Here is a 25,583-nt window from a genome sequence, read left to right on the forward strand (position 1 = left end):
AAATAACTATAGTTTATAATTGAGAAAAACAAAGTGTATAAGTGAACAAAATTCCATACCAATACGTGGTTCACAGTGGGAGATAAAGAACAGCCATAATTTTACAGAATTTCATGACCCAAAAAATTTTAAAACCTTTATATCTTCTACATTTATAGATCTGTGCACAAAATAACTATAGTTTATAATTGAGAAAAACAAAGTGTACAAGAGAACAAAATTTCATACGAATACGTGGTTCACAGTGGGAGGTAAAGAACAGCCATAATTTTACAGAATTTCATGACCCAAAAAATTTTCAACGTTTTATATCAGTGGTTCTTAACTTTTTCAAAGACGCGGAACACAATTATGTATACATTTTTCTCGTGGAACACTAATAATAATTAATTTGAAATTCGGTATTAAGCAAGAACTTAAAATTAAATTCAAATTAAAAAAAAAGGAACAATTTTTTGTTTTCGTATTTTTCCTAAGTTTCTAAATTTCAAGACATTTACAATTGAAATTTGCGGAACAGTTGGACCATATTCGCGGAACACCGGTTAAGAACCACTGGTCTAGAGACTCGTGAAGAAGTCCAAGTCTACAAAAATTAACCGAAAAGTATTTATTGAAGACGCTTAGAAAAAGGGCCTCGCCAAAACGTGGTTCGAACCATTGGTTGAAAAGCCATAAAAGTGGATGATTAAATTAGTTTGATTAACGATTAAATAATTGTCATATGATTAAAATTATGATTAAATTCGTCCATTAAATTCTGATTAAAATTAAAAATAAATTCAATCAATTAAAAAATTTAATCAATTAAATTTAGAGTTTAATTTTTTTTTTAATCAGTGCCCAACTCTGCCCCTCAGGCTTTAATAATTTATTTCTTGTCATCCTAATTATTTTTTTCTTTCACTAATTAAAAATAGTTAATTAGTTTAAAATGAAGGAATAATACTGATTTTTATCCTTGTTTTATTAATTTGCAACAAATATTTTTAAAACAATTCTTTGTAACGTGCCAAAGTAATCAACAAAAATCGATCGGATTAGTCATGAACGTTTTGGTTTTTGTGACGCTATCAGTCCATGCTCCCACTCTGAGAAGCTTGAAATCTTGGTATCTCCAATACCTGGAAATCTTCAAAGAATGCAAATTTTCCCTGTATGATAGCATCACAGAAAATTAGGATGGTAATGGAGATTTCTCCAATTCCCTACAGTATAAGCAGGTGCATCACTTTTCAGACTTAGCCCTTTTCAGATCTAGCCCTTTTCAGACCCAGCCCTTTTCAAACCCAGCCCTTTTCAGACCCAGCCCTTTTCAGATCTAGCCCTCTTCAGACCCAGCCCTTTTCAGACCTAACCCCGGCCAGACCCAGCCCTTTTTAGACCTAGCCCTTTGTAAATGAAGTGTCTTGAGACGACAGTGCGCTATAGGAGTCTCACCATTAAGCGGAAGTTGCCACTCAGACCGAGGTCCTATTTTACTTATATAAACTTATTCCCAGCAATAAAATAAGGAGTGCATTGAAGGATTATCCAGGAAATTGCAGGCTGCAAAGTGTCTCCTCTAGTTACCGATTAGCCCCTTTATAGAGACTAACCAAGGCGCCCCGTTAGCCGAGCGGTTAGAGGCGAGACCTGCGAAGCTAATATGTATTGTGGTACTTGGTTCGATTTCTGGTCTTAGGCCCTGGATTTTATTTAATGGTTAATATGAGAACTTTACAGTAAAGTATGTTTGCTAGGCGGCTCCGTCCACGACACCTAATTTGGTAGATGGACGTAAAGCCCGCCTGAAAAAATAGGCAATTACTTTACTTTTAGTGTTCAACCAAATTGAAAGCATTGTTAAGATGCCGAATTCGAAGAAGACAAAGTCGTGTTAGTTTTCATGCTGGAAGTTTTAGTTTTCCTACAATTTCTGAAACAGATTTTCAAACTCCGGAGACCTCAAAACGTGTCAGTGAAAAACTATTAGTTAGTTAAAATAGAAAGTTAAAATACATTGAAAAGCAACTAATTGAAAGCATTCACCGCGCCACAACATTAGCTCTGTGAACTATTAAAATCATTTCCTAATCCAAATAGAAACTCCAGTTTCCATTATAAATAACAATTAGAGATAAAGTCTATCGAGAGAAGAAAATTAAAATCCTTAACCGGAAATGAAGACTGGAAATAGAAAACTGTATATTGCGGAAGTTCATTCCTATAGTTCAAGAATCAGAAGAGTTTCTCTTGAGAAAAACAATTATTAATAAAAAAAAAAAGAGAAAGGTTAAAGATAAATGATTTTCTTGTTGAATTTTCCTTTTACATTTCGATTTTCACTTTCTCATTCTGTACATATTTCTACTAACTGGAAGTTCTGCGATCGCATTTCGGAATTATTAGAATTGATTTTTTTATCGGAAATATTAGCTTTCATTTGCCTTTTGCATTCTGCTAGATTTCCGGTTTTGTGTTTTACAAGGAAAATCTGTTTTGAGACCCTCTGAAAATGTTTTTTTTTATAAAGATTTTGAGGAAAACTGCTGATACTATTTTATCAAACTTGGTATTCTTAATGTATACAAGTAATTCTTATTGTTTACATAATAATGTAATAAATAATCAGATCGTTGTGATAATAATCCTGACGGTAATTCTAGAGAAAGTAGCAATACTTACAGCTGGCCACCTCCATGGTGCACACCTGATTATCCAGCGGGAACTTGGACAGATCCATCATGCAGGAGAAGCTCAACTTCAACCTGAAATCAAACAAACCAGGCGAGATTTCATTAATGCACAAAGCCTACAAATAGTGCACTATGCATAAAGTCATAATCTCTTTGTCATCATTGAAAGCAACATGATTTCCAAACCAGAGTATGGGTTCCAAGGTCGACAATAAGAGGAAAAGGGCAGTACAAACTTGCTGGGTTAAAGGAGTTGCTTAAGAATTTGGTAAAGAATTATTTGTTGAATCGCATCCGAAAATATGTTATTTATCCTGAAAATACGACAATTTTGCTCTAAGGGAAGTGGATTAGCTACTCAATCTATATCCGGCGCCTCTAGGACATCCCACTCTAGCAACAAAAACATGTGTTCTGGTAATATTAAAATTATTTCCTAACCCAAATAGAAAAAACAGCACTCAATACGACTCATCCTCTAGCAATACAAAAATCATAAAGGCCTGTAGACATCCGCCTAGCGAACCTAAAGAACTCTTATAGCTTAGCCCAAACCTAAGGTGCCGTGGTAAAGGAAGTATGGCTGTGTCAAGAGCAGAGCTCCTGAAGTACCAGGCGCCTCCTGGTACTTGGTTTCCTGACTATTAGCAGAGCTTCCATAGCAAACTTGCGTTATCTTAGTTTCTCCCACCAACAATCCTTTCGCGTGTCTTAGGTTGCCGATCGCTGAGCTAGCCTACAAGATTGCTGAGGCAGTACATCTTTCTTCATTCTTCGGAGTAATTCAGGAGTAAACGGCATTTGGGATCTCTGACTCGATCACTACACTTTAATTCTTCTCACGTTTTGGGTTCACAATATTTACTTTAAACCGAGGTAGAAGAAGCGGATATAGTTTACTAATTACTATTACTAAAATGATTAATAATTACTATGGAGACAAGAGCCAGAGTACAGTTCAAAGAGAAATATCTAGATAGCGTTCCACCTATATCCCTCGAGAAAACTCCATAATTTGGCTTTGATCTATTAAATTACATAAATTCACATGGTGACTAATATAAACTAATTACATTAGATAATTAACTGTACAGCTGATGCAGCAAACAGACATGCAAAGACATGTAAACAGACTGCGAAGTATTAGGAGACCATACTTAGTAGGAAGTAGCGGTTGTACACTACTTATTGGTTTTGGTAGACCTCCTAGCTTGTCAAACCGCCGAACTCCATGTAAACATACTCATCTATATATATACTCGTATATTATAATTTAATTCTGCAAATGGAGGTGCTGTAAATGTGATCAGTAAGCGCTCTACTGGTCCAGACAACAGATTACATTATCCAGCATCCCAAACTTCTCGCACAATACATTTTCACTTTAGCTTTCCTCGAGGTTGGATCTGTACTTTATCGGACTTCCACAACATGCTGTATAACAATGACTCCTATCCACTGGGTTCAGTCAGCGAGTATAGTGCATTACAGGAACATTGTGGAAATCAAATTTTCAACACCAAACGGTTGAATTGAACTTCTGTTAAGGATGAGGGTCAGAAAGATAACATCAATTAAGAAAACTTCTCAACAAATTTGGAGCATTTTCCTCTTGTCTTTCTCTTATTCCAAGGAAGAGAAGGAATTGTGGTCGTGCAGATTTTAGAATTGAAGTTTTTTTCACAGAAAATATCCGTTTTGGAATTTTCTCAGAAGATTTTAGAAATGAGAAATGTGTGTGTGTGCGGAAAGCTTAACTCAAAAACAAAAAATCGCGGAAAGTTCAAATTTTATATTTCGTCAAGGTGTCATCATCCGGTAGTAAGGTACAGAATAAAATCATCCCAACGGAAACGTCACTTTACTGACGAGAGTGTTTCCGTGGCAATTTCTGTGGAATATATTTTTCAAGGCAGTCTCCAGGTTGAGCAAGGAAGTAAGCTTCAGCGAACATGTGGCCTCATCGGCTGTACATTTCGAGTACGCCGCACTTCAAGAACATCGGGAGCCAGATAGTTCCGTTTTTTTTTTATTAAATATTTTATTTTAGCCACTTATTCGTCTTTTTATGCCGAAGAAATGTGAAGGCCAATAGAGTTTCTGAAGGACCATCAGGAATGGGTGACTGTGTGGCTGAGAAGAGCTGGTAGTGGAAATCGATTTGTAGCAATTTGTTTGAAAGTAAAGGTGGACCTTTTTAAACACCTCTCTAAGGAAGAATGTCCAGACCTATCCAGAGGAGGTCGGCCGAGACCACTCTCCCATCGTCGGAATGTCACCTTTTCTCCTTGACCTCTCCATCCGGCCATAACCTCTTAGAAGCCTCTCGGAACAAGTGGTTTTACTTTGCTTGAATAAACCAACTCACACTCAATTCTTCACTTTAACAGTCTAAATTGCTCTATAGACATATCTAGATCTGTCTATATTGTATAAAAGATGTGATGTGGAAATTTGGTTAATCGACTGGTAATACTCAAGATTTTTTTCAAACTAGAGACTTTTACTTAATGCTAAATAACACCAATATGGGTTCGCTGGTTCCCTAAAATAAAAGGCCTTTAATTCCCGCTTAAAACAGAATTTCCAGTAAGAGCTATTTCCAATCTGAGCGGACGATTCATGAAGATAACCACAAGCTACGAGGAATTCTACCCAGTTCTGAACACCTAACCACTAATATGCTTTAGATTTGGTAGCTCTACGAGACCTAGCTGTAACTTAGCGACAGAATCCATAAGCGGGGGTTGTACCAGATTCATCCCTTTCGAGGAATCATCTCTGACAGCTCTACCCAATCTTTCCAAGTCAAGTATCCATGTTGCACTGACGTAGAACTTTTATTTCAAACATTCTCCAGGGAAATCCGATGAAAACCACTTCTGGGCGTGTGGATTACCCCTCAAAGTCCTAGACCAGTGTAGTGGATGAATTCATCACGTTTTATATATTATGAGGTTTAAAATATTTACTCAAAATTCCAAAGTTGAAGAAATTAGCTGACCGCAAGGTGAAAGAACATGTGCTTATAATTTACCATAGTCAACTACTGTTTAATTCAAATTGAAAGTTTCAAGAACTTTGAAACTTTGAGGTTATCTGCGGCAAGGGAAAGTCGTGTGGTGGTGTTCTTTCCCGAGTTTTCTGCCATTTACTGAGGATAATCTAAAGGTTTGGAAGGATAATTGAAAAAAAAAAATAGGGCCTCATTTTAGGCTTTGGTTTAAAATGTTTCTTTCTGCAATGTCGATTTTAGTGCGATTCTATTGCGTATGAATTCTTCCAAAACTACCATTTTATTGTATTGAAACAAAGGTACTTTTAAAATATTAAATTCAATAATTATTTTTAAACAAATTCTAAATATTACGAGAATAAAGTTGCATGAACTCGGTACGAAAAATAGTATAGGAGCTCACCTAGATAATAGTTCTGTTTAGCGACCTTGAAACTCTGTAATTTGGGTAAAAACTTGACAAAATCGCAACTCCAGGAATATGTGACAACTTTACAGTAGCCATAGTGAGTGGAATTCAGCAAGATCGCCTGTTAGACTCATTTTAGTCTGCTATATTTCAGCCAGAGAAATCTGATTTCTCCGCGTATTATAAACCCAGATCATTGTAAATTTACACCTGCAAAAACTCATTAACACTCCTATCTAGTCTAATGTTTATTTTAATTAGATGCAAAATAATTTTTTATGGCGTCTCTCGGTGAAATTAAATAAATTATAGCACAACCGGGCCCCCACCCTCACTCAAGTGGCTTTCAATTTTAATTGAATTAATTAGAAATTAAAAATATTACCATACGCGTAACTGTTAATTTCTAGAGTGTCATTCTCTCAGCTTTAATAACCTGAACCTGAATAATAATAACCTTTAATAACGTTAACAGCTGGTGGGAAATTCAATTTTGGGTAATAAAAACTCACCAGTGGGTAAACAGGCTTTGTAAGGTTATTAATTCTCAAAGTATACACATTTTATTATAGTAACGATAAATATGGTGCCTAGAATACATTCTTCGCTCCAATAGAATCATAATAATACAAGTAAACACCAATTTTTTGGGCGGAGCTTAATGTCCTACTCGTACCATCAGATTTTCACATATTTTCTAACAACACAAAACAATGAGCATGCCAAGTTTATAGAAAATAGTTGAGATCGATTTTGGGGAAAATCTGCAAAGAATTGGAATAAGTTGGCACTACTGGTTGCCTGGTATTGGCCTGCAGCTTATTGTTGGAACACATGGTGGCCCCTAGTCTTGAAGTCAACATCGAACCACTCGCTTGAACTTTAATAAACACCTCCTGAATAGAATGTGTTATAGAAACAAAATGTTCTCCTCTTAATCAATTTTTCTAAAACAAAAAAAAATGTGATTCTAGTCATAGTTTTAGTTTTTCCGCGTGGAACTCAAGTTTAAGGTAAGCAGTCGAGAAAACCTAAACAATCTTCACGTGAAATCGCACTTCGGCGTTAAACATAAGCGACAATGCTATCCAAACGCATTAATAAACTTGGTGATATTTCGTTATTTGAGATGAACTAACTAAAAAAAATGCAGGAATTCCTGCTGCTGTTCAGCATACATCTCCTAAAGTGTTCTCGTATTTCCGCATTGCTTTTAAGCACTCGAGTAGAATATTTACATTCTAATGTTTAGCGGACAGAATTTATTTTCTGTTTTTGAATAAATTTATTTAGTGCCAGCAGAGTAGAGAAGAAATTAGGTATGGAAGGAATGCAAACTAATAAGTGAGAATGCAAAGTTGTCTGGCAATGAGCGAGAAATTGCAGCACTTTTTGGCCATGGAATAGCTTGTGGTTTTATGTTAATTACAAGATAGCAAATGCAGAAACCTAACTTGGAAATAAGGGTTACAATTAGAGCAGGTTATGTTAATTCAAATCAGATTTGCAGCCCACCAGGGACATCTGGGCATTCAAATATCTACTTCTTACCCTCCACAAGAAGAAAGAATTGCAATCGTTCATTATAAGATCTGTTATTTGGAACATTTTGCCGGAGGAATTTTGTTGTGGACAGTTCTGAGACAAGGAGGCTAAGTTTTCTTCTAAGGAGCCATTTCTACGGATTATATATCTTAAGGTCTCCTTTAAGAAGTATTGAATGGGTCCCTAAAATTCCAAGAAGAGGTACGAAATCGAAAGTAGGAAATTCTTGAAAAGCTTATTTAGTTTCCCAAGATTACTTCGAAAACCGCAGCTTTGCTCTGGTTTTTTATAGAAGGTGTCCAAGGGATTAGTTCTTAGGTGAGATTACGATCCCTTCGGCCACATGGGTGAATTATCTCGGGAATCATTTGACCAAAAGCTGACATGGGATCACCTCGCAATGTTACTGTCTAACCAGAAACGGCCACGGTAGGTGTAAAACTTCTTTGGCATTAACACCAATTTGAACCAGTGATCTGTACAAGTACAGTTAAACCAATGGTGTCCTGCGGGTAATCTGATAGTCGAACAACTCGCGAGTGGATCAGAGCACTTACTCGCGTTCTCTACAAAATTAGAAACATTTTCTCAAACGACAAGTGTTCGGAAATATACGAGTTTGCCAGTAATTATGTATGCTGACATGAAAGAGAGAGGTGCATGTGTCTCACTTTGTAGCTTAATGTGGTGTCTTCACTGCAGAAGCATCCAAACTTTACCATAACGTACGACACGCTATTCAGCGCAACTTATAATGTGCTCACAACTTGGCCAAAACTTACTAATTACGACATTGTTACGGTAATGCATGCCAGCATTTACATTGCGTCACTAATCTTTTTTCCCCTGCCCCTTCACCCCAGCTGCAGCTTAGCTAGTGAGAACCGCCCACCTCTTCATCTTACAGCATCCTCTCACTTCCAGTCTGGAGGTAAGCCTACCTCTAAAATCCTTCTTGAGCTGTCCTTAAACTTAAACGAATTTTCCCACAAAAAAAAACACTAGAAGTTTTAGATTTTTATTGATTAGTTTGCGAAGTTATGAGGAAAATAAAGCAGCAATTTCCTGAAAATCTTAAAGAAACAAGTGGAAAACCCTTCATTAACTTGGTACTTCCTTCATGAGCAATAATTCCAACCTTTCCACTATAAGAAAGTGCTACAACTACAAGTTACGTCAAATGGAGCTTTAGAGGTCAGCCTACCAAAGCAGCCCTCTCTCAGCAGTGATTTTAATTGAATTTCCCAGGTAAGATCATTAAAAAATCCAGCCAACTGATTGGATCATGTCCAGTGTTAGTAATCGTGATTAAACGTTCTCATTTGTTCATGTCACCACCAGACATGCTAAACTTGGAAGTAACTGGCTGCTATTAATTGTAAACAGACTTTCGCAATAGTTTCTCTAGGCTAATAGCCTAGACCGGGCATCTTCTAGGTGTGCAACCCAAGTAAATCCAAGACGTTGAAGTTTCTCAGGGCGTGCGATGGAGGCTGACAAGCCAAACAGGTTCTCAAAGAAGTTGTTCAACACAACTAAACTCAGTTCTTACTGGAATTAATTCATCTTACTGTTACACTAAAACAGCAAAATTATTTACGCCATTTACTTGTTACGATTTAGTACTAGCACAATCCGCTAGATTCAATATAATCTTGTAAATTTCAGTTCATTACTTTAAAACTAGGAGGAATGATAAGAATTCTGGAATCACCACTCACGTGACGTTCTCTTGCAGCAACTTTGGAAATTAAATTTTTAATTAAAAATTTAATCTAAATTCTGGTTGGCTTCATATAATGACGAATCTTTTCGGAAAACAGAAATGGCACTTCCGTTCTGTAGATTTTCTTCAAACTTGGAACTTTACAAAGGTATGGAAATTCTTTTCTTCTTACACCGGAAATAAGGATATACTGAAGTGGAACATTAGAGGCTAGGTTAATTCCAAATCTCCTCAAAAACAACCTGAAATGGAGGTTATAATATTTCAAATTAAGGTTATGGATCTACAGTTTTCAATGAGCATGCGCAGTTTCGTTGGAACCGAATAAAATATAAAAGTCTCTAAAAACTGAAACGTGATTGGGTAAAGTGGCACTTCAAGTCTACTTATTTCCCCAAACTTTGATATTTTACTTACATATTCCATGTCTATTAATACTATACAGGGTGTCCCAAGGTGTATGGATAACGACTTTTTCTCGGAAACTAAGATAGTTAGAAAAAAAAACAACTAAAAAATTCCTGTTCCCTTAGTTTTTTTTGTTAGAAATTCAAATTTAATTTGTAAATTTTGTTCGGTGCTTCCAGAAGCGAGATACAGGCACCAACTTTATTTTTCCAAATGAGGAGGTGCGGTTTTTATTTAAGAAATAGATTCCTCTATTTTTTTAAAGAAAAATTTACTCGAACGGTTTTTTTCTGTGACCGATATTTTACAAGTTATGAATGAAAACATGATTCTTATAAGAAATTTCAAAATGATAATATTATAACGGTTTTTTGATTGAATAAGAAGAAAAGTAACATTTTATTATAAATTTTACTCCTCATTAATATTACAGATCATGCTCGAAATGGCCTCCACCATTAGAGATGCTTAGACATGCTCTTTCCTGCCAATGGAGGAAAAATTAGTAAAAAAAATTTAAATAGTATTTTTCCTGGAAATAATTACCAAAAACGATTGGCTAATCTCATTGGCGAACGGAATGTGTGAAATAGGCGGGCTGTAGCTGATGACGTAGTGATATCGTAAGCCACTCCCTCACCAATAAAAGCACAGTTATCCAGTACATAAAATGGTGCTCTTTCACTTTCATTCAATGATCTAGATTTTACTTTCTTTTACTTCTGGAAAATATTTCGTTACCTTTTTTGATTCTGCATTACATTAGAAGTATGAAACCGGAAATATAATGTTGAAAACATGTTTATTTTAGACATTTTTACGATATCAATTTTTATTGCATTATTTGAAAATTTATCAAATACCTATTGGGGAAAAATTAGTAAAAAAAATTAAAATCGTATTTTTCCTAGAAATAATTACCAAAAACGATTGGCTAATCTCATTGGCGAACGGGATGTGTGAAATAGGCGGGCTGTAGCTGATGACGTAGTGATATCGTAAGCCACTCCCTCACCAATAAAAGCACAGTTATCCAGTACATAAAATGGTGTTCTTTCACTTTCATTCAATGATCTAGATTTTACTTTCTTTACTTCTGGAAAATATTTCGTTACCTTTTTTGATTCTGCATTACATTAGAAGTATGAAACCGGAAATATAATGTTGAAAACATGTTTATTTTAGACATTTTTACGATATCAATTTTTATTGCATTATTTGAAAATTTATCTAATACCTATGGGGGAAAAATTAGTAAAAAAAATTAAAATCGTATTTTTCCTAGAAATAATTACCAAAAACGATTGGCTAATCTCATTGGCGAACGGGATGTGTGAAATAGGCGGGCTGTAGCTGATGACGTAGTGATATCGTAAGCCACTCCCTCACCAATAAAAGCACAGTTATCCAGTAGATAAAATGGTGCTCTTTAACTTTCATTCAATGATCTAGATTTTACTTTCTTTTACTTCTGGAAAATATTTCGTTACCTTTTTTGATTCTGCATTACATTAGAAGCATGAAACTGGAAATATAATGTTGAAAACATGTATATTTTAGAAATTTTCACGATATCAATTTTTATTGCATTATTTGAAAATTTATCAAATACCTATGGGGGAAAAATTAGTAAAAAAAATTAAAATCGTATTTTTCCTAGAAATAATTGCCAAAAACGATTGGCTAATCTCATTGGCGAACAGGATGTGTGAAGTAGGCGGGCTTTAGCTGATGACGTAGTGATATCGTAAGCCACTCCCTCACCAATAAAAGCACAGTTATCCAGTACATAAAATGGTGCTCTTTCACTTTCATTCAATGATCTAGATTTTACTTTCTTTTACTTCTGGAAAATATTTCGTTACCTTTTTTGATTCTGCATTACATTAGAAGTATGAAACCGGAAATATAATGTTGAAAACATGTTTATTTTAGACATTTTTACGATATCAATTTTTATTGCATTACTTGAAAATTTATCAAATACCTATGGGGGAAAAGTTAGTAAAAAAAATTAAAATCGTATTTTTCCTAGAAATAATTACCAAAAACGATTGGCTAATCTCATTGGCGAACGGGATGTGTGAAGTAGGCGGGCTTTAGCTGAGGACGTAGAGATATCGTAAGCCACTCCCTCACCAATAAAAACACAGTTATCCAGTACATAAAATGGTGCTCTTTCACTTTCATTCAATGATCTAGATTTTACTTTCTTTTACTTCTGGAAAATATTTCGTTACCTTTTTTGATTCTGCATTACATTAGAAGCATGAAACCGGAAATATAATGTTGAAAACATGTTTATTTTAGACATTTTTACGATATCAATTTTTATTACATTATTTGAAAATTTATCAAATACCTATGGTGGAAAAATTAGTAAAAAAAATTAAAATCGTATTTTTCCTAGAAATAATTGCCAAAAACGATTGGCTAATCTCATTGGCGAACAGGATGTGTGAAGTAGGCGGGCTTTAGCTGATGACGTAGTGATATCGTAAGCCACTCCCTCACCAATAAAAGCACAGTTATCCAGTACATAAAATGGTGCTCTTTCACTTTCATTCAATGATCTAGATTTTACTTTCTTTTACTTCTGGAAAATATTTCGTTACCTTTTTTGATTCTGCATTACGTTAGAAGTATGAAACCAGAAATATAATGTTGAAAACATGTTTATTTTAGACATTTTTACGATATCAATTTTTATTGCATTATTTGAAAATTTATCTAATACCTATGGGGGAAAAATTAAAAAAAAAAATTAAAATCGTATTTTTCCTAGAAATAATTAACAAAAACGATTGGCTAATCTCATTGGCGAACGGGATGTGTGAAATAGGCGGGCTGTAGCTGATGACGTAGTGATATCGTAAGCCACTCCCTCACCAATAAAAGCACAGTTATCCAGTAGATAAAATGGTGCTCTTTAACTTTCATTCAATGATCTAGATTTTACTTTCTTTTACTTCTGGAAAATATTTCGTTACCTTTTTTGATTCTGCATTACATTAGAAGCATGAAACCAGAAATATAATGTTGAAAACATGTTTATTTTAGAAATTTTTACGATATCAATTTTTATTGCATTATTTGAAAATTTATCAAATACCTATGGGGGAAAAATTAGTAAAAAAAATTAAAATCGTATTTTTCCTAGAAATAATTACCAAAAACGATTGGCTAATCTCATTGGCGAACGGGATGTGTGAAATAGGCGGGCTGTAGCTGATGACGTAGTGATATCGTAAGCCACTCCCTCACCAATAAAAGCACAGTTATCCAGTAGATAAAATGGTGCTCTTTCACTTTCATTCAATGATCTAGCTTTTACTTCTGGAAAATATTTCGTTACCTTTTTTGATTCTGCATTACATTAGAAGTATGAAACCAGAAATATAATGTTGAAAACATGTTTATTTTAGACATTTTTACGATATCAATTTTTATTGCATTATTTGAAAATTTATCTAATACCTATAGGGGAAAAATTAAAAAAAAAAAATAAAATCGTATTTTTCCTAGAAATAATTACCAAAAACGATTGGCTAATCTCATTGGCGAACGGGATGTGTGAAATAGGCGGGCTGTAGCTGATGACGTAGTGATATCGTAAGCCACTCCCTCACCAATAAAAGCACAGTTATCCAGTAGATAAAATGGTGCTCTTTAACTTTCATTCAATGATCTAGATTTTACTTTCTTTTACTTCTGGAAAATATTTCGTTACCTTTTTTGATTCTGCATTACATTAGAAGCATGAAACCCAAAATATAATGTTGAAAACATGTTTATTTTAGAAATTTTTACGATATCAATTTTTATTGCATTATTTGAAAATTTATCAAATACCTATCGCGGAAAAATTAGTAAAAAAAATTAAAATCGTATTTTTCCTAGAAATAATTACCAAAAACGATTGGCTAATCTCATTGGCGAACGGGATGTGTGAAATAGGCGGGCTGTAGCTGATGACGTAGTGATATCGTAAGCCACTCCCTCACCAATAAAAGCACAGTTATCCAGTAGATAAAATGGTGCTCTTTCACTTTCATTCAATGATCTAGCTTTTACTTCTGGAAAATATTTCGTTACCTTTTTTGATTCTGCATTACATTAGAAGCATGAAACCGGAAATATAATGTTGAAAACATGTTTATTTTAGACATTTTTACGATATCAATTTTTATTGCATTATTTGAAAATTTATCAAATACCTATGGGGGAAAAATTAGTAATAAAAATTAAAATCGTATTTTTCCTAGAAATAATTACCAAAAACGATTGGCTAATCTCATTGGCGAACGGGATGTGTGAAGGAGGCGGGCTTTAGCTGATGACGTAGAGATATCGTAAGCAACTCCCTCACCAATAAAAGCACAGTTATCCAGTACATAAAATGGTTCTCTTTCACTTTCAATCAATGATCTAGATTTTACTTTCTTTTACTTCTGGAAAATATTTCGTTAACCTTTTTTGATTCTGCATTACATTAGAAGCATGGAACCGGAAATATAATGTTGAAAACATGTTTATTTTAGACATTTTTACGATATCAATTTTTATTGCATTATTTGAAAATTTATCAAATACCTATGGTGGAAAAATTAGTAAAAAAAATTAAAATCGTATTTTTCCTAGAAATAATTGCCAAAAACGATTGGCTAATCTCATTGGCGAACAGGATGTGTGAAGTAGGCGGGCTTTAGCTGATGACGTAGTGATATCGTAAGCCACTCCCTCACCAATAAAAGCACAGTTATCCAGTACATAAAATGGTGCTCTTTCACTTTCATTCAATGATCTAGATTTTACTTTCTTTTACTTCTGGGAAGTATTTCGTTACCTTTTTTGATTCTGCATTACATTAGAAGTATGAAACCGGAAATATAATGTTGAAAACATGTTTATTTTAGACATTTTTACGATATCAATTTTTATTGCATTATTTGAAAATTTATCAAATACCTATGGGGGAAAAGTTAGTAAAAAAAATTAAAATCGTATTTTTCCTAGAAATAATTACCAAAAACGATTGGCTAATCTCATTGGCGAACGGGATGTGTGAAGTAGGCGGGCTTTAGCTGAGGACGTAGAGATATCGTAAGCCACTCCCTCACCAATAAAAACACAGTTATCCAGTACATAAAATGGTGCTCTTTCACTTTCATTCAATGATCTAGATTTTACTTTCTTTTACTTCTGGAAAATATTTCGTTATCTTTTTTGATTCTGCATTACATTAGAAGCATGAAACCGGAAATATAATGTTGAAAACATGTTTATTTTAGACATTTTTACGATATCAATTTTTATTACATTATTTGAAAATTTATCAAATACCTATGGTGGAAAAATTAGTAAAAAAAATTAAAATCGTATTTTTCCTAGAAATAATTGCCAAAAACGATTGGCTAATCTCATTGGCGAACAGGATGTGTGAAGTAGGCGGGCTTTAGCTGATGACGTAGTGATATCGTAAGCCACTCCCTCACCAATAAAAGCACAGTTATCCAGTACATAAAATGGTGCTCTTTCACTTTCATTCAATGATCTAGATTTTACTTTCTTTTACTTCTGGGAAGTATTTCGTTACCTTTTTTGATTCTGCATTACATTAGAAGTATGAAACCGGAAATATAATGTTGAAAACATGTTTATTTTAGACATTTTTACGATATCAATTTTTATTGCATTATTTGAAAATTTATCAAATACCTATGGGGAAAAGTTAGTAAAAAAAATTAAAATCGTATTTTTCCTAGAAATAATTACCAAAAACGATTGGCTAATCTCATTGGCGAACGGGATGTGTGAAATAGGCGGGCTGTAGCTGATGACGTAGTGATATCGTAAGCCACTCCCTCACCAATAAAAGCACAGTTATCCAGTACATAAAATGGTGTTCTTTCACTTTCATTCAATGATCTAGATTTTACTTTCTTTTACTTCTGGAAAATATTTCGTTACCTTTTTTGATTCTGCATTACATTAGAAGTATGAAACCGGAAATATAATGTTGAAAACATGTTTATTTTAGACATTTTCACGATATCAATTTTTATTGCATTATTTGTAAATTTATCAAATACCTGTGGGGGAAAAATTAGTAAAAAAAATTAAAATCGTATTTTTCCTAGAAATAATTACCAAAAACGATTGGCTAATCTCATTGGCGAACGGGATGTGTGAAATAGGCGGGCTGTAGCTGATGACGTAGTGATATCGTAAGCCACTCCTTCTCCAATAAAAGAACAGTTATCCAGTACATAAAATGGTGCTCTTTCACTTTCATTCAATGATCTAGATTTTACTTTCTTTTACTTCTGGGAAGTATTTCGTTACCTTTTTTGATTCTGCATTACATTAGAAGTATGAAACCGGAAATATAATGTTGAAAACATGTTTATTTTAGACATTTTTACGATATCAATTTTTATTGTATTATTTGAAAATTTATCAAATACCTATGGGGGAAAAATTAGTAAAAAAAATTAAAATCGTATTTTTCCTAGAAATAATTACCAAAAACGATTGGCTAATCTCATTGGCGAACGGGATGTGTGAAATAGGCGGGCTGTAGCTGATGACGTAGTGATATCGTAAGCCACTCCCTCACCAATAAAAGCACAGTTATCCAGTACATAAAATGGTGTTCTTTCACTTTCATTCAATGATCTAGATTTTACTTTCTTTTACTTCTGGAAAATATTTCGTTACCTTTTTTGATTCTGCATTACATTAGAAGTATGAAACCGGAAATATAATGTTGAAAACATGTTTATTTTAGACATTTTTACGATATCAATTTTTATTGTATTATTTGAAAATTTATCAAATACCTATGGGGGAAAAATTAGTAAAAAAAATTAAAATCGTATTTTTCCTAGAAATAATTACCAAAAACGATTGGCTAATCTCATTGGCGAACGGGATGTGTGAAATAGGCGGGCTGTAGCTGATGACGTAGTGATATCGTAAGCCACTCCCTCACCAATAAAAGCACAGTTATCCAGTACATAAAATGGTGTTCTTTCACTTTCATTCAATGATCTAGATTTTACTTTCTTTTACTGCAGGAAAATATTTCGTTACTTTTTATGATTCTGCATTACACTACAAGTATGAAACCGGAAATATAAGAATAATAAAATTTCTTATAAGAATCATGTTTTCTTTCATAACTTGTAAAATATCGCTCACAGAAAAAATTTTTCTTAAAAAAAATACAGGAATCTATTTCTTAAATAAAAACCACACCTCTCCATTTGAAAAAATGCAGTTGGAGCCTGTATCTCGCTTCTGGAGGCACCGAAAAAGTTTACAAATTAAATTTGAATTTCTAATAAAAAACTAAGGGAACACCTATTTTTTAGTTTTTTTCTAGCTATCTTAGTTTCCAAGAAAAAGTCGTTAACCCTATAGCTTGGGACACCCTGTACACGTGTCTGATTGAAATATCAGATTAGGGGAAAGCTAGTCCCTAACATTACTGAAGGGCGCTTAAATCTGTTTCAAATAGAAGTTGTAGTCCTTCATAAAATCAATTAGTTAATTACGTTTAAAAAGAAGCGCTAGAAAAAGGAGTGAAAAGCGTTCGCGTGGAAATTTCACAAAGGCTGACAGTAAAAGTTAATGAAAACAGATTTCCCGTAGGGTGGAAAAGGTTACACTGTTTATTAGCGTCACAAGCGCCTGGCACTTTTGTAGCAGACGAGTGGGAGAGTCCACAGTTGACTTTGTGAATGCGCTCTCATTGGCTCGGCTGGTTCCTAATTAACCACTTCCACGTCATCGCCGGAAAAGTACTTCTCATTTCACTTTCCAGTACTTCAGCTTACTAAATTGACTTACTGCAAGCAACATTAAGGGCAGCAAGGACACCACTTCCTCTTGCTGGAATTCTCCTCTAGCTAGTTCTTCAATTTAGAAAATTCAAACTTGAGTTCGCCCTAAACTTGTGTCCCAAAGGAACCCTTATTAGAATTTATCGGGAATTTATGGGTCACTTAAAAGTTATGGATCAATTTGAGTTCAATTAGTGACGAAAGGGAAAAACCATTTTTCTTAACCATAAACAGGAAATTCAGGCTGAAGAGTTCTGATGGGAAAGAAATTGAATTCTGCTGATAATCTACAGGTAGGGAAAACGTACATTATACATGAATAGCACTTTAAAGGGGAGTCTACCCACTAGCTTTTCCAAGTGCCACTAGTCGAATTTCCCTGGAACAAGATTAAGCAAACATTGTGCATCTACCTAAGAGCAATCATGTGAACAATTAAAAGAAAACCGCAGTAGTTGTTTGGGAGAAAATCCCCCCCAAAAAAGTGGAAAACTCTATCAATAGAAAGCCTAAGAGATGTTTAGCCGGAAACCCATGAGATTACCCGAAGGAAATACAAAGTTCCATGTTCCTGCGCTTTTTGATTTTAGAGCTTGGAGAGGGTGAGAGAGCCACAGACTGTTTGATGTTTCTAACTGGAGTTCGCTCCGCCCACTACATTCTCAGACTGCGACTTCCAAGTCGTGAGAAAGAAGCACGGAAATCGGACAGATTTAACATTTTTTTGTATAATCGAAAAATAGATGGGTTTGGGTGAGCAACAGATCTCCAATATCAGCACTTTACTGGAAAAGGTATTCGCTTTTTAGAGAACTTTCTTGAAAACAGCTTTTACAATATTTCTTTAGGCATTGAGTATTCATAGAACTCTTGGATCTTTTTTCCTGGAAAGTGTGATGAAAGGCACTTCATCCAATTGAAGTTGGGAAGGGAATGGGCTTTGCTTTAAGCCATCATTTCAGCGCTATTGAGCGTAATAACTTTTAATATTAAGACAGATTTAAGTTTGTTAATAAAGCTGAAGAAGTTTTGAAGAAGCTTTTTTAAAGTGATCCCTCTTCAAGTACCATTCAAACTGTAGAATTGTTTGCAAGAATTAATTATGCTTAGGAAATTCGGTGTTCGAAAAATAAGCATGACTTAGAAAGATGAGCATTGTTAGAATTGGTTTAACCAAGTTCGAGTAGGAAGACAAATAAGCGGCACAATAAGCGAAAGAAGGCTATCTAGAAAGTTAAAATTTTGTAATAGCTCAATAGAGATGGCAGTGAAAGGTATCGATCTAAAATAGTTAGGTTGTCCACCCTGTCTTAGCATAGTCTTTATAACTCCATGATCTTGAAATTAGTATAATTTCCAATAAAAATGTTGGGGACATTTATTTACAAAAAAGAAAAAGGAAAGTGGTAAACTTGGATGGAATTTATTTAATGGAATATTAAATGGAAGAAAACACATCTGGACTGGTGGAGTGGCAATATCGAGGAATAAAAGTCGTCATGGGGGGGCTCAAATAAATAACCTCCTCCCAGTTGGAAATAAAGAATTCTTCACTTGTACCATCGGCCATCTTTCACTCGCTTACACTCATTCATTTATTATAACATAATTTATTCACCAAATAAATTTCAGCCAATTTAGTTATTGATCTGAGGCAAATAAAACAAAGAAATTTTTCTTTTATTTCCCTCTGTTCCCAAGAGGTTGCGGGTGGGGCTTTGCTCTATTGCTCCCGCTTTTGGCTTTCTATCCTTACCTCAATATTTATAACTTTTAGAATGTTTGTAAAATAAGTTGGCTTACAATCTTTTTTTGGTCGGTTATTGGTGCTGTGGGAAATCACAAACGGGAGTTTTTCATACTAAATTTCCTCTCTACATAAAAATATTCTTAGTTATATTTGTGATTATTATTTGTACAATTTCTAGCGTCTTTTCGTACCTTTCAAGACAATGTTGAGGCTTCCGTCTGGCACCGCTTGCTTTACAGTATTGTAACGAAGTTGATCTGAGGAGGGAAGAAAGGCCTAGATTGTTCTGGGAGTTGGCTGACCAAAGTCTATAACGGTCCACCACTGTGTAAACAAAAAGGCCGGTCTCTACCTGAGCCGGACAAGAAAGGGGCTAAATTGTTCTAGGAGTTTAGTGACCGTAGCCTGTAACGGTCCACCGCTGTGTAAAAGCCAGCTAAGGGAGTGTCCTCAGTTGGGGTGGGGGGCAGTATGTGTTTTCCCCAGCCAGTGAGTGGCAGGTGGGAGTGAGACAGACGGAGTTAAGAGTGAGACAGGCGGAGTTGGGGTGGGGCAGTCGCTGTTAAAGGGAAGCAGACACAGCTGAAGTCAGTCAGTTTTTGGAGAGACACTTTGGAAGTGACAGTTTGAGAGAGTCAGTGTTGCGGAGTGCTTCAGAGTTTGTCAGTTAGTGAGTAGAGCTTTGTTAGTGCAGCTGAGACTAGTGCAATTCGGTGCAATCGCGGACCAGTGGTCAGTCGTAGAACAGTTGTGTGGCGTTACGTAGTGAGTAAGTAACAGTAAACTGTTGTGAATGTTGTAAATGGTAACTGTAATGAATAGGGTTAGTTTCTAGTGAATGTTAATGTGTTAATAAATCAGACTACTTATAAGTTTAGCGAGTTTTATTATTTATCAAACCCACATAAATTAAATTAACTAGTGGCAGGCATTAGTTGTAGGTAAAGTTTTTAGTAAAAAGGATACAAACTTTACAATATTAATGATGATCAACCTCATTGCCCTCATGGTCCAGATTTAAGGGCTGCAGCTTCACTAATAACTCTACTTTATTTACCTGAAAAGCCCTTTACACTAACACCTGCCGTGTCCGTCTCCTATTCTTCTTGTCGAAACCTGTCAGATATCACTAACCGCTGTAGATGCTACGGTACAATTGTTTACCATGATACAGTAACTTCTCTGCAGGCCTAGTTCTATGGGTGCTCAACACTCTTGGAATAATTCGGAGTGAACCTAGGCTAGCTGCTAGAAGTTTATCGTTTGCCTCTGATCTAGTTCGTGCAACCATCCTTTGAAAGCTGAACTTGTGAAACATTTTACAAGGTTTCAAAAAGGGTTGGAGCAAAACAAAAATTGAAAAGAAGCCACGCCTCTATGTCTCAAATTTGCGGTCACAGAGTTCAGTGAACGTTTCAAATTTTCTAGATTAAAATTGGATGTGTTTGAGAACTCCTGAGTTCAAGAAAGGCGTTCTTATCAATTAGATTCTGTGGATGACACAGTTTGAAATCGTAAATTCACAGAAGCCTCAAATTTTTATGTTCAGTTTAGGCTCCTAAAGTACCCGAACTAACAGGAAGCTTTTTGACGAAAATCAACTCGAAATCAAAGGGGGCCCCCCCTTTTACCAAATCAATTTTTCAATTTTCTAAAATTTCCCGTAAATAGAATATTAAAAATGCGCACACGCCGTGCTCATAACTTTTTTAAACCATTCCGGGGGGGAAAAATACTTATTCAGGGCACTTCTGTGGTGAGCGGTTGGTAGACCTTCTCTTTACAGTGCCATCTCAATCAATGAATTGATTACATATTCATAAGGATAAAATATTTAACCAAAAAACTCAGAATGTGAACGAAATCAACCAGCCCAAAAATATTTTAACCAATACTCAGAATGTAAATGAAATCATCCAGCCCCCAGATACTACTTTACCGAATCGATTATCCAGTTTTCCGTATTTTCCTGGAAAATATGCAAGAAGGGCGGGAAGGCTTCCTCTGGCAGTGCTACTTCTGTCTGTTGTACATACTAATAAGATTTAAATGGACTGACTTTGCAAATTTTTAGGATCGACTGAACGAACGGAATTGCCAGATTAATGAATAACTTTTTAAATATCGAGATGTTTTCATTTTGAAAATTTTACAAAAACCTCGCAAAAAATATTTGATAGGTTGATAACAATGTTATAAACTGGTTTGGAAGAATGGCTGCCTGAGCAACTCAGAAGACCGCGGTCCATCCAGCTGAAAATAGGATACACATAACATTAAATTTTAACATCGTGCACATTTCCGTTTAATTAAGAATTTCCCAGCGGGTCGCAAACATCCTGTTACCTGGACAGCCACAACATTCCCCGCATTGTTCCCGCATTGTTTAATAAAATAATGCACAAGTCGCTTACCATGTATTTTCATTTTATATTATGTACATAGGAGAAACGCTTGTATGAAATTTTTAAATGGCTTTCAGTTTTTATACAATAAGAATTTCCATCGTGTACACATGTTCAGAAGAACAGAGAAAAAAGTTGTTTGTCTGGTGAATGTTCTTTGCAGCATAGATGTTACCGCCCATACTGAAGCTTAAAATTTTTAACTATACCATAGCCATAGTTCCTTCTGAATCGAGTCCACATTGCGGGGTCTGCAGTCATAGTTTTTCTCTTAGACTTGCTGGGGCTATCAAACTTCAAACCAAAAACCAGATTCACCAGCATTTAGGCAGCCTTGGAATCTCTAGCAGGACGAACCACATCGCCAACCGTTTACAGGTGGATAACTTCCAGCCTTTGGCGATCTTCAAACCCATGCTATCCATGGAATGTTTCAGCTTGGATACGCTAATCTGGACGCGACGTAATCCGGGAAATATTGACCCATTTCAAGGCTTGCACGAGGAGTCCTAAATACATAAAATATATGAAGGAGGGACGGGGGATAATCAATCAGAAAAAGCAAAGGATTGCCCAAACACAGGGCGAAGAAAACTGCGAGATTTGGAACCTCCAAATCACTTGAGAGTGGCAAAGGTCTAGCTTCTCAGGAGGCTATTTACTAGCCTGAAGACTACTAGTCTACCGTTTAGTAGGCACAAAACGTTCAAAACGGGGAATCATTTAGTTAGACCAATGGTGCCCTATTCCAAGATCTCATCTTCTCGACAGCCAGCCGGAACACAGTCAATAAGCCTGTGAAGTCTCTTCAAAGCTAGTAAAGGTCTGTCTAGAAATCCTTAAAGCATTGAAGGCCGAAATAAGGAGTTCCTTTTCTAAGTACCGACCATATTATTGACACTTTTTATTGAAAACTAAATAAAAACTCATATCGCAGGAAAGGTTTGCGCTTTAGCGAGGCTGTTACTGTAATATTGGAGAGACAGACCTCCATGTTTGTTTAGTGATAATCTTTACAAACTGTTGAATAATAAAACCTTTATAATGTCACCTCAAATTCTACTCTACAGTTGATCATTTCCTATTTAAAACCTGCGCAATTCCAATACAGACCAAATGTGACCAATCAGAAGATATGTTAACATAGAATGGCTCCCATATTCCAGAAGTAGATAAAACATCACTTAAACTTACCTCAGCATGTATAATATTTCTCCATCAGGATTGATGCGGATCAATACATTCGGTACGGTGACAAACTGGAATTCAGCGTGTTTAGCGTTCGGAAAGTATACTTCCGGTTTCCATATAGCTTTAACCAGATTGGGATCGTTTAAATCAAGAACTTCCGTGATGTCCGGATGTTTTAGTCGTTCGTCTTGCCATTTCTGTCGAAGATACAGATCTACTTCGTAATCCTGAAACAGAACATTACAGAATATTAATTACTATTTGACCGCTTGGAAGAATGGGTTTAGAACTCAGGAAATTGGGACAAGTGTGGGGGCGTACTTAGTTCAAGAAGTGAGAATTGGCGTTTGGGTAGAATTCTACTTTTCTGCTACTGTGGAAAATGGAAAGCGAACACCTTAAAGTATCAATCCCGAAAAACATCTTTGAGGTCTCGTAGACTACGAATCACAAACTTCAGAGCGTTACCCTTCAGATACCAAGATTTTTCCAAAATCTTTCAACCGGAAATGCGATGTTGTTGAATGAAATTTTTCAACTTTATTCGTCCCCCCCCCCAAATGGCACCCTCCAAAGTATCCAGCCAATTTTATTTGTCAAGTTTTCCCAGGAATCTGATTTTTGTTTTCCCAAAAATAGCTCCTTTAAAGTTAATCACGTATTAATACTGAAATCTTTTACTTTTTAGCACAAATTGTAACTTTCTAGAAAATTTTTAACAGGTAATTTGTGGAAAAAGGAAGTCATATGAGTGTATTCAAAACTGCCACTGTTCATTCAAGCGACGTGATCTATTAGTTTACCTCTTTCAGCAGAAAATGTTTACATTACCTCTAATTTCTGTTATTATTCACTTGAACTAGCCAACACTAACCACAACTAAATATATAATGTCAAATGCAGAATCTGACTCACGGACAGCCAACGCTTATCCCGGACTTCCCTACCAGGGATTTCTCTTCCCTACTTGATTATGGATAACATTTTTTCATATTAAAAGTACCGTTATACATTAAACCGACTTCCTGCTTCTTCTCAGATTTATTTCCTATTATAAAAAACTTTCTAACCGTTAGAATCCTTACAGAATCCCTTAATCTTCTTTTATCACAGAATCATAAAATTTAAAAAGCTTTTTTGGGTGAGATGTTTTATTGGAATTTTTAATTTCTTTTTTTCTCCATAATCTTAGAACCACGCACAGTTTCAACTTTTCAGACGAGCCACACCAATTTTTCATTATTTTTACTACGATTTTACTAGTACTATTAGTTTATAAAAGGAATATGGAAATAAAGTTATTACAACTAAGTGAACCTAACATAATAAAAGGGCAAGTGGAAAGTTAGGAAGGTTTCTATTTCGACATAAAAAGAAGAAGAAGAAGTGGTAAAGTAAGGAATGATAAGATTTAGGGAACAGAAGAAAACCCTTTACTTCTAACCTTTTGCCTGGACCACACTGCCCTTTCAACTTGAAAGGCAAACATAACTACGAATTGTTTACATGAACAAGTGAAATTCCAAGTTACCCTAACATATTATGTATCTATGGAACCACTTTCGAAAGATTAGTAAAACAATCAAAACCTACTCTTTAAAATCGAAGTTGCATTTCAAAATTCTAGCATTGCTTCTAATTACTGGATGACGAAATTGTATCGTTCTGATAAGTGGGATGCTCCCCGATGACTCCCTAAAAGGGTGGAAATATAGTGAAGCGGCGAGCAAAGCGGCGATGATAGCGAAGAGCAAAGCGGCGAAATGAAACACAAGTAAACATATGGGACCGCGCATAGTGGCGAGCAAAGCGAAGATAGTGCAACGCTATCTATAGAGAGTAGAGCAAAGCGTTGTGACATGTTTGATTTCTTCTCTCTCATCGCGCTCAATTTTTAAAGGTTATTGCTCATAGGTTATGGATATTTATTTATTTATTTATTGTTATAGTGGTCTTGTTTGCACATTAACCATTACTTTATATGAGGGCTGGAAAAACCCAACATATTGGCATGAACATGGTTATGGATATTGATACATTTATTGGTCTAGTTTGTTTAAAGAAACCTCTGTGGGACCATAATATTTGCGAAGCTACAATAGTTTTTAACAATTAATAGTTAAAATTAATTAACAATTAGTAGTTAATGGAGAATTCAGGTACTTTTTGCTACATTTAATTTGGTTCTCAATCCCTTAATGCTAACTTTCATCTAAATACTAGGCAAAATTTAATTACATTTTCACGTCCTACTACTTCTGATCAGGACGAATTCTCCAATCCTTCTTCTGTAGCGTCGTACTACTCCAGTTTTTCAGATGAACAACATTAATTTACGACAAATCATGGAGTAGTGATTTAATAAAATTATTGTGTTTTTTTAATTGACTAATTTCTTTTTATCTGCATATATTTCTATTTTATTTTTCTTTATTTTGATTTTCTTATCTTAAAGTAACTGCTAGGATTAATGGGGTTACACAGATTTGTATTTAGTAAATAACCTACATAGTTAATTTTTCTATATTGTGCCTAACTCATGTTATGAGCTGTATTACTCAAAAACAATAAAATTTGATTTTGATTAATGGGGTTACACTGGGCTAGT

The 25,583-nt window shown here is 35.1% G+C and overlaps 1 protein-coding gene across 4 annotated transcripts in view; it reads right to left on the reverse strand.

Moving 5' to 3' along the window:
• The window catches only part of LOC141452786 (glycine receptor subunit beta-type 4-like), a 238,916-nt gene that overhangs the window by 46,719 nt on the left and 166,614 nt on the right, over positions 1 to 25,583 (reverse strand). For all 4 annotated transcript variants that reach the window (XM_074125217.1, XM_074125216.1, XM_074125219.1 and 1 more), the window contains 2 exons: positions 22,979 to 23,202; positions 2,668 to 2,750 (listed from right to left, as the gene is read on the reverse strand). In XM_074125217.1, coding sequence (XP_073981318.1) covers positions 2,668 to 2,750; positions 22,979 to 23,202 — 307 coding nt within the window. The remainder of the gene's footprint in view (positions 1 to 2,667; positions 2,751 to 22,978; positions 23,203 to 25,583) is intronic.

Source organism: Rhodnius prolixus, unplaced genomic scaffold, assembly GCF_049639745.1.
Source record: "Rhodnius prolixus isolate KJV_2025 unplaced genomic scaffold, Rpr scaffold_3, whole genome shotgun sequence".
Taxonomy (NCBI): Eukaryota; Metazoa; Arthropoda; class Insecta; order Hemiptera; family Reduviidae; genus Rhodnius; species Rhodnius prolixus.